This window comes from Chaetura pelagica, unplaced genomic scaffold, assembly GCF_000747805.2.
Source record: "Chaetura pelagica isolate M959 unplaced genomic scaffold, ChaPel_1.0 scaffold317, whole genome shotgun sequence".
Lineage (NCBI taxonomy): Eukaryota > Metazoa > Chordata > Aves > Apodiformes > Apodidae > Chaetura > Chaetura pelagica.
Window position 1 is genome coordinate 1,023,842 of NW_009953864.1, and position 16,299 is coordinate 1,040,140.

General features: G+C 40.2%; 1 protein-coding gene across 1 annotated transcript; it reads left to right on the forward strand.

The window, feature by feature from the left end:
- Positions 1-230: 230 nt before the first annotated feature.
- LOC104392003 (carboxymethylenebutenolidase homolog) lies at positions 231-9,618 on the forward strand. Its single transcript, XM_010001358.1, has 5 exons — positions 231-445; positions 2,870-2,977; positions 7,416-7,558; positions 8,679-8,770; positions 9,439-9,618. The coding sequence occupies exons 1-5, from the start codon at positions 231-233 to the stop codon at positions 9,616-9,618; spliced, it is 738 nt and encodes a 245-aa protein (XP_009999660.1).
- The last annotated feature ends 6,681 nt before the right edge of the window (positions 9,619-16,299 follow it).

Below are 16,299 nucleotides of genomic sequence, written 5' to 3' on the forward strand. Positions count from 1 at the left end.
TTATGCTGACAGACCTGGAATTCATGAGTATTTACGGAACCAGAGAGGGTTGTTGTCAAGAGCCTGTTCACAATAAACACCTGGAGCTTTCACTTTTAACTTGCAGTATCAGGTGGGTGTTAGTAGGTGTCTGGAGGGGACTGCATAAAGATTATGACCCATAATCACAGTGGTTACTGCAAATAAATTGTATTGCTGTTTGTCCTTTTTGCTTTCCTGCAGATTCCTAGATGGCTAATGAGTCGAGGCCCTGCCCATGTGATATTGGAGACAGGTTTGACTATGGAGGCCGTGGCCAGGAAGTGCAAGTTGAGCACATCAAGGCCTACGTTTGCAAACCACCTGCCAGCACAGGCAAAGCTGTGATTGTGATTCATGATATATTTGGATGGCAACTCCCCAACACCAGATACATGGCTGATATGCTGGCGGCTAATGGATACATGTAAGAAATCTTTTCTTCTGCACAAAATCCCACTTTTTGTAATTTCTAGCCTTACATTAGAACTGCTATTCCCACACAAGAAGAAACTATTACCAGGGTGGTTTGAGTGCTGTATTTCCATAAGCACAAAGGAACATTGCTGTGAAATGTTGTAGAGCACAGCATACTTTGCTGTTTACAGAAGTGACTGCTCACATAGAATTTGTAGAATATTGAAAACATGGTGCAGTAAAAAGTGATTCTCATAATTTTCCCAGCAATATGAGATGGCTTTTAAAAACAGTGTGTCCTGAAGCAGAAGTATGTATTCTTTTTTTTGAAGTATTTTTAAAATAAGCAGTCATTCAAGCTAAATTACATGATGGGATTTAAAAAAAATTGTAAGCAGAAATATGAATTAACGTCATATATTTTGAATGTGATATTGAATATGCAGATTGGGTATGTGCATATGAATTATTCCTATGCACAAGCTGGGTATTAAATGCAATCCTTTCCCCCCCTGCAATTCTGTCACACTCATTTTTGGTGCCTTATAGCAGTTAAATTCCAAAATGCAGCAACATTTTGCAATGTGCTGCAAGGTACTCTATTTACAGTATACATTTCAAACATTTTTATAGGGTTGGGACTAGCCTGCAGTTCCAAAAAGCCTAATTCCACCTAATTGTGTCATGGTTTCATTTTGAGAGAAGCTGCCTTTAATACACTCAGCCTGTGGAGTTTGAGGGAAGTCAGATGTCAGCAGACAGTTGCCATGTGCCTGAGGTCTGTCTGGGGAGCCAAAAGGAGCACTCTGTCTCTGCAAGATGAAGATACTAACCTTGTGAAGATTAGAGTTTTCTGATACACTGGAGCAACAAATTGGTCTATAGTCTGCTCCTTGCTGCCATCTTACCTGAGTTCTTGATGTTCTATTCTGCTCCATGATTGGAAGTATGTTTTTCCTGTGACCAAATGCAACCATTCTCAACATGAGACTGGACATACACCCTTCATACTGTGCTGGACACTGGCAGATTGCTAGCATGACAGTGTGCTTTCTTTTTACAGTAAGAGTTCACTCAGGCAAAGCAGCAGTTCTCCACACCTTAATTCCTAGAATTTTCCTTCTGCAATACCTTATTTCCCTCCACCTGTACTGCTAATGCTGCAGTGATCAAGGGAAGAAGGCTCTAGGCAGGAGAAGAGCTGAGAGTTTTCAGGCTTCAGCATCTGAGTGAAGAGAGGCTGTGAGTGTCTTAATATTTATTGAGAGGAAAACACCTGGATATTTTCTTAGTGCAGTGTGGGATGAGAAGCTATGAGAAATGTATTTCAGAGACCACATTTTGTAGTGTCTTATCAGGCTAGTTTGTGGGCAGAACCTGTTCTTCTACGTGGGAAGGTTCACTTTCAAAGCAATAACTAGCCTCTTTGACAAGTACTCATTCAAGGGCTGGGCAGTTTTGCTCATGCCTTTCCAAACACAAGCATACTGTGGATATCAGCATTTTTTTTTCACAGAAATGATCAAACGCAGTAAAAAAAAGAAGCTTGCAACATACTTTCCTCTGGTTTAGACTTACTTTGCTCTGGTTTAGCCTAAACTGATCTGGTTGTTTCACCATGATCACTGAGATATATACTGTGTGTCTGAGGAGAGAGAGAGCAAAAGGTATTTAATAAATGAAAGATGATAGAAGTTTCCCAGGGATCCCATTGCTTTCCAGTGGGCTAGGCTTGGGAGAACACACACCTAGGCTTGGCAGATCACACAGCAGTTCTGGGGGTGACCTAGTGATGGCAGCCTTCAGAGTGCATGCTTCCATCCTTCTGCATAAGGAGACTGTACTATCCATGGGTGACTGCACCACCACAACTCTGCTGCTGGTAACGCAACACATTTCAGCCGAGTTCATCCCAAGCCAGGGTTTGGGCACCCTCAAGATACAGGAGCTCTTTACTACCGAGTGAATTCTTACTGTATTTCCCTTTTTCCAATTGCCAAATGACATCTGCAGTCAAACACTCTTCCCTTCCCACATTTTTCCTTCACTTCTACTTTCGTGACCTCAGTTCATCAGGTGTCTTTTTTTTTTTTTTTCTAGCTTATAAGTAAGCTTTATGATGTGCTCTGTAGTAAATAGCTGTTTTATGTAACTATATTTTTCCAGATTTGTATCACAAATTTGATTATATAGTTTAGTAATTGAAAAAGGCATATCTGGATACGTAGAAAACTTTTTTAAAGCTCATAGGTATTTCTGAGGAATAGTTAACAATGATGTTTAAAAACATTCCTTTCTCAGGAAAAAAGAAATAAAAACAAGATTATGCCTGGATAGAAGCTTTCCATGCTATGAAGGGTCAAAAAAATCTCACAGTTTGATCAAATAATTAAATTTTGATTTTGTGTGTCTGTGTGTGTGTCTGTGTATGCAGAGCCATCTGCCCAGACTTTTTTGCAGAAAGAGAAGCTTGGAAACCTTCTGATGACTGGTCCAAGTTTGGTGATTGGCTGAAAACTCGAGATGCCAGGAAAATAAACAAGTAAGATGTTAGGGAGCCAGATGTCACATTGCCTGATGCTGTCATGTATTGTTGCATGCCAATCCCCGCATCCCCTCCCCCCCCTTTTTTTTGGTTTTGTTTTGTTTGGTTGTGTTTGGTTTTGTTTGTTGGTTTTTTTTTTTGGGGGGGGGGGGGGAATTGTACATAATCTACCAGTGAAGGTGGCCTTTTTTAATAACTCCTTTGAAATGTATGGAATCAGTGACCTTTTATTTTGTCTTGAACAAAGTTCAAGGACAACTCTCTCCGCAATGGCTTAGTGAAGAGTTTTGTCATATGATGTTGATACCACAGACAACTAATTGCTTTCTCTGCCTTAAGAAGCATGATTTAAAAATGACCAGTGACACAAGCAGTGAGAAAGAATTATTTCAATCCCAAGTCTCACCAAATGTAATAGACTGATACATCAACATGTTGTATGGAGAGAAGAAAAGAGTTTTGGATTATGTCATTGTATTTGCCTAGCATGGTGTAACTGGCCCCAGGTGGCTGCTGGCTGGGTTACCTGCTGTGAGGGCACAGTGAAGCCTGGCAGCTCTGAAGGGAACAAGGTGTTGGGAGCCAAGAGGAGTATCTGTTGGCAGTGCCAGGGCCCCATCCCACAGTGCTCCAGAAAGACGGGCAGGGCAGGCACCAGGATGGCAGCCAGGGTTAACTGGGGCAGCTCCAAAGTCAATCTGGGAATGGGGGGCTTGGGGTCAGGGGCAGGTCCAGAGGCATTAACCAGTATCAGGTGAAGTCCAGTGACCACCAGGCAGGTCTGTACTGATGTGGCAGGGCTGAGGCCAAGCTGGGAACTCAGCCTGGGTCCGTGATCTGAAACAGGATCATCAGGGCCCACGGCCTGGCACAGGCACGTCTGCAACCGCAGGAGCTGTAGCTCAAGCAAGAGCTGCAGCTGAGGAGCAGCTCCCATGGGGTCAGACGCTGTCAGCCCTGGCTCAGGCTGCTGCCTGCGCTGCTGGGGAGCATCTCCCCATGCTCACCAGAGGGGATGGAGCAGCCCTCACCTGCACTGGCTCTGAGCTGACCCTGGGTCTTGGCTGCAAACCCCTGGGGGAGGGAGGACTGGACATGTTCAGGGCTCTGAGCACACACTGGGCGTGCAGCCTCTTCTGTTCACTGTGAAGAATTTTTAAGACCAAGTTTGTTGAGATTTGAACTCGTGGTGTGTCGGCTACCTAGGAAGAGACACTGACTTTGGACAACGTGTGGCAAGAGTCCTCTGCTAGCACCGTAGCATTGAACAGCTACATGGCAGTAAAAGAACAGAGCTGTTTGCTGCTGCAACCTTATAGGCAAGCTCTTGGCTTAGTGAAGGCCAAGGGAAAAGCACAAGCCTGCACTTACATGCAGACTATATGCTCTTGTAGTTAGTGGGATCAAAGACCTCTTCACTCGCTACTAATGATGTTATCCTGACACCACGGCTGAAGCAACTCGATTCCAGTTCTTTCCAGCTGTCGGTATAACTGCATTCCTTCTCCTAGGCTTTAGGATGGCTGACTGAAAACTGACTTGTATTCAGCAGTGTCATTTTCTTAATCACTCAGATTTTCTGGATGCACATCAGCCCCGTTATATTAAAATGTTCTTTGGACTCCTTAACTTGTAATTTCCTTCTAGTCATGAAGTCTATAATACCTGCTTTGGTTTTCTCTTGCAGATTTTGAAATGGGCTTTACCAGTGTCTTCCTGAACTATAGCAGTGTTTGTAGCACCTCTGGTTTTGCTCTTTCCTGAGAGACTCTTATAAGGTGGCTTAAAGGCTTTTGTCCTCTGCCTCAAAGGCAGACCATGTGGTCCAAATTACCATGTCCCCTCACAGCAGAAACACACCACCTCTGGAGAGAAATAGAACTGATTTCTTCAGCATGCTGATAATATGTTTGGATTCTTTTGTTATTGCATGTATGACTGCATGTATGACTGCAGCAGACTGACAGAAAACTCTGTGACTAGAAGGGACACTGACAGACAGTTTCCAAAATTTTACTCATAACCAAACAAAATGAAACATTTGAAGTGGGGAGAAAGAATGACAACTGGAGCAGCTGATATAATAGGCATTTACCAATTGCTGCTCTTAACTGAAAGGGTTTTGCTACTGTTTGTATACCAGGTATGCTCTTGGACTGTTAAATGCAGGCTCCTACAGGATGCCAAGCAAAGGTGTTTTCTTCTCTGTAACTTAACCTAGAATTTTCTGGCCTCTAAATCCTGGTGTAGGGTAGTGCCCTGTAGCCCTTGGGCTGTTTGTATGATAAATGACCTTCATGTCCTCAGTGAAGAAGCGTGTGCCATGACACATAAAACAATCCTTGAAGAACACAGCTCAGGCAGTGATCTGTGGCCTGTAATGGTTTCCAGTTAGCTTTTAATTTAAGCTGTTGGTTAATTTTAACTTGTTAATATTAGCAAGTAACTTCTCCTGTTGTTTTGGTCCTGCCCCTGGAGAGACTATGTCTTCCCCTCTCATGTGAAACACCGCCTGAGCATTTATCAGCAAAGACCTGTCACTAGCAGAGGTTCTCTGCTGCATTACTAACACAGAAGGAAGCTGTTGGCAAGGCATTACTGGGAAGAGGTCAGACTAATTAGAGGCCAAACTAATTAACCTCCTGGTAGAGCAGATACCTTTCTTGGACTGTTTGGAGTAGCTATGTTGAAGGTCGCTGGGCGTAGGTATTTGGTGAGAAGGCTGTGGGACACATAACTGAATCATTTCCAGAGAATTCCTGTCTCAGAGGGGTCATTTGCCGTGGAAACCTTTTAGTTTGGAATCTCTCTGCTGCAATGGGAAGGAAGGGTTGGGCTCTGCGTGGCATTTCTTACAGGCAATTCACATGTTTCAAGTTTCAGCGCGAGTGAAGAAAGAATTTTTTGGCACTTAATTTGCTTCTGTGTGTGTTTGAGCATTGGCGAATGATGTGGTATTTGCAAGGCTGAGCTATCAACAAAGTATATGGGCTTGTGTGCCCCAGGGGGCGAGGAACTGAGGATGAAATATAGTCTTGAGGTGCTATAAAAGACTTAAATGCTAGCTCTCTACCACCAATACTTTCTCTTTACTGCCTCTGCATGGTGACACCTGCTTCAGTGGTAAATGGGTGTTTTCACAATGCAACATCCGGGCAAGGTGTTATTTCATGCTACCTTGTAAATCCTGAAAACATCTACCGTGTTTGTTGCATTGACTATCTTGCAGACACTGTATCTTACATCTGAGACACTAACTTAAGAGTTATTGTCTAATTTGTTTGACTGTCTAATGAGTAACCTTCTTTAGAGAGGTGTTTTGTTTTGGTTTGTTTGGTTTTGGTTTTTTTTGTTGAGTTTTTGTGTGTGTGTGTTGGGGTTTTTAGGGGGTGGTTTTTTTTGGCTGTTTTTTTTGTGTGTTTTATTTTATTTTTTTTTACTTTTTCTATCTACATTTACAAAGCAAAAATTCATCCAGCTTCTTAGAAAATGTTAAGCTTTTTCTTTTCGTATGGCAAGCAGTTCAAAGGAGGTTCTCCTGCCCCTCTACTCTGCCCTGGTGAGGCCCCATCTGGAATACTATGTCCAGTTCTGGGCTCCCCAGTTCATGAATGACAAAGAACTGCTGGAGAGGGTCCAGTGCAGAGACACTAAGATGATTAGGGGACTGGAGCATCTACTGTACAAGAAGGCTGAGAAAGCTGGGTCTGTTCAGCATGGAGAAGAAGAGACTGTGGGAGGATAAGTCTCTAAAGGACGGTGACAGGGGGATGGGACCAGACTTTTTCCAGTGGTGTCCAGTGACAGGGCAAGGGGCAATGGTCACAAACTGGAAGACAAGCATTTTAACCTAAACATAAGGAAAAACGTTTTTACTATCAGGGTAACAGAACACTAGAACAGGCTGCCCAGAGAGACTGGGGAGGCTTCGTCTCTGGAGACATTCAAAACCTGCCTGGATGCCATTCTGGTTAAGCTGCTGTGGCAGGGGGATTTGATGAGATGATCTGCAGAGGTCCCTTCCAACCCTGTACACTCTGTGATTCTGCGATTTTTAACTCTTACATAGGTGTTCATTCAGTCACCTAGTTTCTATCCCTTTAGTTTTCCTTTGAAATATGTTATTCATGTTGTGTTTTTATTTAATTCCATTCAGGTTTGGTTTTTAGTTTTTTTTTTGTTTTGGTTTGGTTTTGTTGTTGCTGTTGCTTTTTGGTTTTTGTTGGGTTTTTTAAATTACTTTATTATTTTTTTTCCTGATGATTTCAAATTAGCAATCCCTAATATTTGTCTGAAAGAATGATTTATTTAAAATATGTGAAAGAAAATACTGTAGCAGCATGATACACTTACATGCATCTCTACATTTTCTTTGCATATTTTCAAATACTGGTTTTACTTTGGGTGCTTAGTTGCATTTTTCTGTATTTTCCAGAGAATCTGATGCTGTCCTGAAATATCTAAAGGAACAGTGTGGTGCAAACAGATTAGGGGTCATTGGTTTTTGCTGGGGTGGTGTTGGTGTACATCACCTGATGATGACATACCTGGAATTGAAGGCTGGTGTATCTCTCTATGGTAGGTAAATACAACAATGTAATACAAGCAAGTACACAATGTCTGTATTGTGTAGCTTAAGTACTTGGTCTGGGATTGTTTCTTCAAATCAGGCTGTCAGCTGATGAAGAGAGGTATTTCACGTGGCAGTGGTTCAGAGCGGCACCAGAGGAGGTTTAGGCTGGATGTTAGGAAGCATTTATTTGCTGAGAGGGTGGTCAAACACTGGAACAGGCTTCCTAGAGAGGTGGTCAATGCCCCAAGCCTGTCAGTGTTTAAGAGGCATTTAGACAATGCCCTTAACAACATACTTTAACTTCTAGTCAGCCCTGAAGTGGTCAGGTAGTTGGACTAGATGATTGTTGTAGGTCCCTTCCAGCTGAGATTAGTCTAGTCTAGTCTAATCTATTGTATTCTCAGCAGAGTAGGAAGGATATTATGAAAAGAAGATGGTGGTGAGGATATTTGCTCCTAGTTTCAGAATGGGTCATAGCAGATATGTCTTTATTTCAAGTCTGAACAAACAGACATGTCCTTCAGTCACTTCCTCAGTTCAGCTCTCTTTTCCTGTTTACTGCTGCTCTGCCTGCTGCAGAGCTAGAACTTCACCCAGGAGTAGAGTGTTGTTTTTATCTAGATACTCTGCAAAGTACCTGCCCATAGCAGGGGGCTGGAACCCTTAAGGTCCTTTTCAACACAAACCATTCTATGATTCTGTGAAAGTCAGGTTGTGGTTATTTTAGCACCAGCTTTCCTTTTATGCTCTGCTGAAACAGCTTGGAGAGCCCTTGGGTAACATTCCCAGAATGTAAATTGTGGTCTACTTACTAAAACATTGCTTTTCCTAGTCAATTCCAAAGAACTCAAGCTTGTATGCACAGAAGGCATCTTTCAAGTCTTAGTAAGTCAGATATCCAGTCTGTATCTTAAGAAACTGGCTTAAATAGAGTTTTAATCTAGTAAAGTATTCTTCTAGGAGCCATGGTTACAGTAGCTTGAAAGTAAAGCTAATATTTATAGCTATGTATTGTGTGAGATGTGAAAACTTTTAACTGTAAAACTGGGGTGCTGTATTTGAATATAGATTTCACATTGAAAGCAAATTGAGGGGCTTTTTTGTTGTTTCTTTAATGTTTTCTAGGACTAATCAAGGATTCTGATGATATATCCAGTCTCCTGAGCCCTACATTTTTCATTTTTGCTGAAAAAGATGACTACATTCCCCTTGATCAAGTATGCTAATAACCTCTATCTTCTTTCATTACTGCAAGTTTATATTTCCATCCTGAATTGGGAGTCAAAACTCAGCCTCATAATAGTGCTTGAAGGTCAAAAAATAAGCAGAAAATTTGAAAAACTGAGCTAGACATAGCAGGGCTAATGGAACCTAGGCAAAGATTGAAAACTAGATATTTTTTTTCTTAAGTCTCTTTTATTTTTTAAAAATATGGCTAGTAACCCAGGTAACAAAGTTTCAACAAAATCCCATTGCTGTTTTGGAGTATTCTAGTATGACTTTGTTTTCTGTTGGTCCTAGGAACCCATAAACCACGTAGGATACACAGAATTGCTTCCATAGGTGTCAGTTAGAAGCTTTTTGTTCAGTTGTGGTGTATTTAGCAATGCCATATATTTCACATGTAGAAAATATTTCTGCTGTATCTGTATTTTTGCAGATTGTTGAACCTGTCTTAATATTCTAACAAATTTTCTAGGCCTTTACTGCGAAGGTTTTGCTTTTTCCCTGAAATAATTTTACTTTTTGTTTTGCCCATATGGAGCCTGGTTATTAGTGCCTAGCATGAAGGATACATTAGGGAGCTGCACTATGAACAAGCTGAGGACTGGAAGCATGGACTATGGCTATATTAATATAATTACTATTATGCTCTATATTGCAGGTCACCCTGCTGGAGCAGAAGCTAAAGAGAAATTGTAAAGTCGATTTTGAAGTTAAAATTTATCCTGGACAAACCCATGGTTTTGTACATAGAAGAAGAGAAGATATCAATCCTCAAGATAAGCTTTATATTGAGGAAGGAAGAAAGGATATGATCAACTGGCTGAATAAATACATCTAATAGAAGAGCAAGCAACTCAGTCTGTAACACAATTATGTAATACGCTGGAGATTTTTGGTAACACATTTTAGGAAATTAGAGGGGAGAGTTTGCTGGAACAGAAATTAAGTAAAAAAGCAAACAATATTCTTTGTCGTTTTTTGTCAGTGTTTTCTAACTGATACTTTTTGAAGAAGGCCCAGATTTCACCTTGTAATGTCGTGTTTTAATATGCTATGAAATATTCTACAGTTCCTTGAGGTTTATCTTAATGCTTGAAGTAAATAAAACAAATTGTAAATTAATTTCTTTTTGTGTTATGGCTGCTATTCTGCTAATTTCTACACAAATACATTGCTTGGTGAAGCTCATTCTGAGAGACTGGGTTCTGTTTGGTGGCAGATGTGTATTTAGCAGGTGACATAAATGGGCATATTTTGTTGCAAAGTTTGTAGCTAAGAGTATTCAGGTGGGGTACTACTTTCTTTGGTTACATTTGGTTCTGTGAAACTATAGATAATTTCGTGGTCAGTTTAGGAATTCAAATTGCAATGCAATCTGCAGATAGGGCACTTGTACTGTGTGTTTTTATAAACTATGGTTGCTGCTTAAGCATGAAATGTTACATGTTTTTGCATAACGTATCTTGTTACATGATTTTTCCATCAATAAAACAATGAAAAACTCCATGTTGCATCAGCTCAAGATTGCATCTACCTCAGTGCCCAGCCTGCATCCCTGGCCAGCAGTGGCTGGGTAAGGAGTTTCCCCTCTGACTCCTCATCGTGGCAGCCAGGCTGCCCTTCAGGGGGTTACTGAGCTGGGTGTTGCCACTGGAGCAGTGTGTTGGACTGGCCCCTGATGGACCCAGCCTCTGACTTTGCCAGTACCATTTTGAACCTGCTTGAAATGCTAACCTCCAGTGCACCCTCTGGCAGTGAGTTCCACAGTTTAATTATGCCTCATGGGGAGAAAGGCTTGTGTTCATTAGGTTGAAACCAGCTGCCTAGTATCTTCACTGGGTGCTGATACTTCTGAAGTTATAAGAAAAAAAAAAAAAAAGAAGAATGAATGTCCCTTTCACCTCCTCAGTGGTACTGATAAAGATGGGATTTATGAGGAAAAGCTGAGAGAGCTGGGACTCTTTAGCCTGGAGAAGGGAAGGCTGAGGGGAGACCTTAATAATGCCTGTAAGTATCTGAAGGTGAGAGCAAGGAGGATGGAGCCAGACTCTTTCCAGTAGTTCCCAGTGAAAGGACAAGGGGCAATGGGCACAAGCTGGAATATAAGAAGTTCCATTTAAATATGAGGAAAAACTTCTTTATGGTGAGGGTGACAGAGCCCTGGAACTGCTCAGGGAGGTTATGAAGTCTCCTTCCCTGGAGATATTCAAAACCCACCTGGATGCAGTCCTGAGTACTGTGCTACAGGCGATCCTGCTTTAGCAGGAGAGTTGGACTAGGTGGTCTCTAGAGGTCCCTTCCAACTCTGACAATTCCATTATTCCATAATGGGAAGAAAATGCAATGCAGGAAAGCCTTAGTTTTACTAATGACAATCTCTCAAATTAAACTGATACATTATCAGAGGAATATACATTGTGGTGTGTCACTTAAAATAGTCAAGTATTAACCATCTCTCAATGATATTTTTATTTCTTCTGCTTTTTCCCATCCATGTTTTCCTCCTTTACATGCTGCTCATGGCCCTCTGTCTTTCCTGTGGGGAGGTCTTCAGAGAATTTCTGGCCTGCCACTGCTGTTTAACAGTTGTCATATGATACCATTAATACATAATGCATTAATCCAGCTGTTAACTGAGTGATACAGCTCTCATAACACATTTTTTCCAGAAGGCATAGGTCTAGAAGTTTATTGTGCATTAATTACCCCAGTGTAAAACCTGGATGACTCCACATTAACAGGGTTCTGTTAGTGTTAGAAGGTTTGCTCATGTGCAAGAGGACTATTAGGCCACATATTTAGAGAACAGCTGTCTCATAAACAAGGAAACAGCGTGTGTACTGTAACACTGACACTGTGACTAAGCAAGAAGCAAAAAACAAAGATGCAGTATTTGTTTGAAGTGAAAGGGTAGCTACAGGTTACCACAAGTACAGCCTGTCACAGTTTGACTCAGGTCCGACAAAGTAGCTACAGGTTACCACAAGTACAGCCAAATCTGGATGATAATACTGTAAGTCACTGAGTCAGAGCTGGAAATGTGAGATCCAAAAGAGGGATGGATGTATTGACAGGACAAAGTGCAACCAGCTGCACCTCCGGAGCTCGTGAATGTGCTGAATTAAGTTTTGATTCTGTGAAAAAAATTGCCATGGATTGCCTAGTAAGGAACATGGAAACAACAGGAAGTCAAATGAAAAGCCATTTGATTTCTAAAGTTTAATGTTAATATTAAGTTAAAGTCTGACATACAAAGAATTTCTGGAGCCACATGACTGTGACTAAGGGGGTGGAAATGTGGTCAAGCAGCTCCAGTGGAGAGAAGGTTCAGTAAGAACTGCTTTAATGTCTTTATTCTAGGAATGATTTAAGCTTCCAATTTTTCTTACCTTTATTTTACTTTTGCTCTTGGAAGTTGCTGTGGAGTATCTAAGCTTCCTGTGTGCTATAGTTTGTGGTTATAGTTTGTAGTATACAAGTGGGAAAAGCCAAAAAAAACAAACCAAAAGAAAAGGGTAGGGTTATGAGCCTTATGACTTCACTCTGGAATTCTTTGCTAGGATTTCTTTTTTCATTTGTTTTACTTTATTTTAGGAGTTGTAAAGAAATTGCATGGACAAAGTTATCTAGAGTATGGGAAAACACCTTATTTATGAGGTCTAAATCGTAAAGCTGGTTGCTTCCCTAAGGCAAAGGTGGTAGATTAGCATGTGCATTTTTTGCTACTTTTTAAACACGCCTCTGAGGAAACAGTGAATTTTGGGTTGCTAATATCCTCAGATGAAGGATATTCTTTATTTTTAAAAAAATAATTCTAATAATCCAATAAAAGGGAGATCAGGAGAAGGAAAGGGCAACAAGGATCACACAGTCACTTTAATTCAAAAGGAAAAAAAATATGAAATGTTGTGGATTGAATTAAAGTGTATCAGCATTTTAAACACTTATTATAATGATATATACAGAAATCTACAAGCCTGTAATCTTTTTACATGTTATTTATTTTCACTTTGAAAGAGACAATATTTTTCCCATGCAATATAAGCTTTTTCTTCTCTAGAGCTTTGAAACTGTGTCTCTACTTCACTGCATCACCCTGCTGACTTTTGATATGTCTTTTATCAATGGATGAACAGTCTAATGATAACAATGCCAGTGTAGTGTTTAAAAGTGATAATAACCTAACCTTTAAAAACAAAGAAACCTCCTTAAAAAAACAACAACAAACCACCACCACCACCAAAACAACAACAACAACAAACTTTTGCCTAAATTAATTGCTCATCTCAGTCAACATGTTTCCTAAGCTGAAAAGAAAGGACCTGCAATGCTTAATATCCTTTTGTGTCATTTAAAAGGAAGGTCTGGAACTCAGCTGCAGCAGTACTCCTCACAGCAGCAACACTCCCCTCTGTCTACACTAGCAAGGAAATTAACGGCTTTTAAAAGAGTGAACCTTCGACTTTGTGGCTGCACCACGCCAAAATAAAGGCAGTACCTTATGTAATGCTTATTTGAAGAAACCTGATCCTTGTGCTCACTCCTTTCATTTTATGAGTTCGCACTTTCTTTGGGATCCCAGTCAGTGGTAACTACCCACGCTGAGTCCTTGTCACTTGCCTCTGCTGTCTCCCACACTTGCTGTGCTACAGGTACGTGTGGGATTTGTTTGGTTTTTGTTGTTGTTTTTTTTTTGTTTTCTTTTTTTAAAATTTTTTTGTGGCTTTTCCTCCCAAGTAAGAGAAATCAAGTGCATGCTGGGTCTGACTCAGCATGTTTGGGGGACTTTAATTTTATCTACGGGCTTTTTTAAAGAGCATGCAATATAAGCTTTTTCTTCTCTAGAGCTTTGAAACCGTCTCTACTTCACTGCATCACCCTGCTGACTTTTGATATGTCTTTTATCAATGGATGAACAGTCTAATGATAACAATGCCAGTGTAGTGTTTAAAAGTGATAATAACCTAACCTTTAAAAACAAAGAAACCTCCTTAAAAAAACAACAACAAACCACCACCACCACCAAAACAACAACAACAACAAACTTTTGCCTAAATTAATTGCTCATCTCAGTCAACATGTTTCCTAAGCTGAAAAGAAAGGACCTGCAATGCTTAATATCCTTTTGTGTCATTTAAAAGGAAGGTCTGGAACTCAGCTGCAGCAGTACTCCTCACAGCAGCAACACTCCCCTCTGTCTACACTAGCAAGGAAATTAACGGCTTTTAAAAGAGTGAACCTTCGACTTTGTGGCTGCACCACGCCAAAATAAAGGCAGTACCTTATGTAATGCTTATTTGAAGAAACCTGATCCTTGTGCTCACTCCTTTCATTTTATGAGTTCGCACTTTCTTTGGGATCCCAGTCAGTGGTAACTACCCACGCTGAGTCCTTGTCACTTGCCTCTGCTGTCTCCCACACTTGCTGTGCTACAGGTACGTGTGGGATTTGTTTGGTTTTTGTTGTTGTTTTTTTTTTGTTTTCTTTTTTTAAATTTTTTTTGTGGCTTTTCCTCCCAAGTAATAGAAATCAAGTGCATGCTGGGTCTGACTCAGCATGTTTGGGGGACTTTAATTTTATCTACGGGCTTTTTTAAAGAGTACATGCTCACTTAAATGCTGCCAGGGGGCTACTTTCTTCCCTAATTGTTTCATATGATGGTTCAGAAACCTTTCAGTTTCCCTCCTGAGGAGAGGAAGATCACTCAGGAGGAGGACTCAGGAGAGTCTGTTCAACGTGGAAGAGCCCCACAGCAGTATCTTTATATTTTTCTGATTGTAGGTTCAAGTTTCTGAAAACTAAAGTTACTGTTTGCCCTTCAAATAAATGCTCAAGGGATTGCAGGTGGAGAGTATGGAATGCCAAGGCTGCGGATTTACAGATCTTCCTAAAATAATAGCTATGATGGACGTAAAAGAGAGGGATTAATTTTTAAGGAACGTTTCAGTAGCATCTCAGACATGGAAGAAGTTACTGTTTGCATGTAATGCATTTTATGGCAAATGTAGGAACACCAAAATGTTCTGATTACCCTTCCAAGCTTGCAAATCTATGTGGCTTACAAACCATGTAAGCCAAGACTGCCCCTTGCAGGTTTGTGCCTGGAGCTCTTTTCTTCAGCTGCCATATTTTCATCTTTTAATATTTCATGTTTTACATTTTGCTTCTATCAGATAATGTGAAATATTTGCAATTAAAGCCTCTAAGGGTACACTGACTGGTAAGGGCATTGTGTTTCTGGAGTTCTGAAATACATATTTCTAATAGTCAGTTGCTGGTTTTGTTGTATTTTAGTCTAATGAAAAAAACCCTGTATGTGAATGGAAAATTAGTTATCAGCTCTTTCTTATTATATATTTAAACTGTATTTTGTCTTATATTTATTAATGCATTTTTTACCTGTTAGACTTATTTTGAATTAGAAGTCCTATATGTGAGACTACATGTGGAAAAAAATCCCACCTGTGGGTGGGTTTGGCTTATTTAAATAAATAAATAAATAAATAAATGCAGAAATAAAGGTTTAGTATAAATGCATGCTCAGAGTTAATAAGCTTTCAAAGAAGATGCAGCTTTTATTGACTTGATCTGTAAAAATGAAGTATCCCCAGATCTGCAAGCCTAGCCCTGCTAATGCTGCTTGAGATTTTGTCAGTTTTAAAGTCTGAAAATCCAGAACATCTTGGTCCCTGGAAATCTGTGCAAATCTCCTGGATGTAGGGTTGTTTGCTTGTTTGTTTTCCTAAAGCTATTCCTTTAATACCACAACTATGTATGTCCCACTAGTTCAGGAACTGTTCATTAATCTGCTTTATGCCATTTCTCTTAGCGAGTTTGGTTGGCATAGTCAAGTTTGAACATTCTTGTAGAAAGTTTAGTAAAGTTTCATCTAGATTCTCTCCATGTACTTTCTGAGATAGTCAATGCATATTCAAATGTTATTCAAGTCATTTTGCAGCCATGTGAAGTCAGTTCACCCAGCTGGTTAACCTAAGGTCAGTGGCATAAAATCATTAACTTGAGACCAAAGAGCTACATAAACCTGTGTTATATTCAGCTGGCATATTTTGACCTTGGTGAATTACTTGTTTGTTTTTGTTTAAGCAATAGTTCGTAAAAAATTAGCTATGCCCTACTGTTACTGCAGTTCATAAAACATTTGGCTCAACTGAAAGATTTTTTCCTTATGTTCAGTTTTATTTTTTCCTATCTTGAGGTTTGAGTACGTTCCTTATTTAATACTAAATACATAAGATATTATACTCTGGCTTTCAAAGGCATATTTTTATTGGCACCTTCCTCAAGTCTCCTCCTTCAGAAGTCTGCAATATCTAATGCTAGAGCTGGTTCAGAGAAATAATTCTTGACACTGAAAAGGTCAGCTATGGAATATTTTAAGTCTCTGGAGGAAAATACCACATTTAATATAAGCGTAATTGTATCTTTCTACACAGTAGCTGTGTTTTCTTTTTATTTTCTAAAAAATGTTAGGTCCTGTATTAAGCCCTTACAGAGGAAG

What these genes read in the sequence shown, in the direction of transcription:
- LOC104392003 (XM_010001358.1), top strand. Translation starts at nt 231, where the DNA reads ATGGCTAATGAGTCGAGGCCCTGCCCATGTGATATTGGAGACAGGTTT. An exon ending in GGCTGGTGTATCTCTCTATG is followed by an intron (nt 7,559 to 8,678) that starts GTAGGTAAATAC and finishes AATGTTTTCTAG; the next exon opens with GACTAATCAAGGATTCTGAT. An exon ending in ACTACATTCCCCTTGATCAA is followed by an intron (nt 8,771 to 9,438) that starts GTATGCTAATAA and finishes TCTATATTGCAG; the next exon opens with GTCACCCTGCTGGAGCAGAA.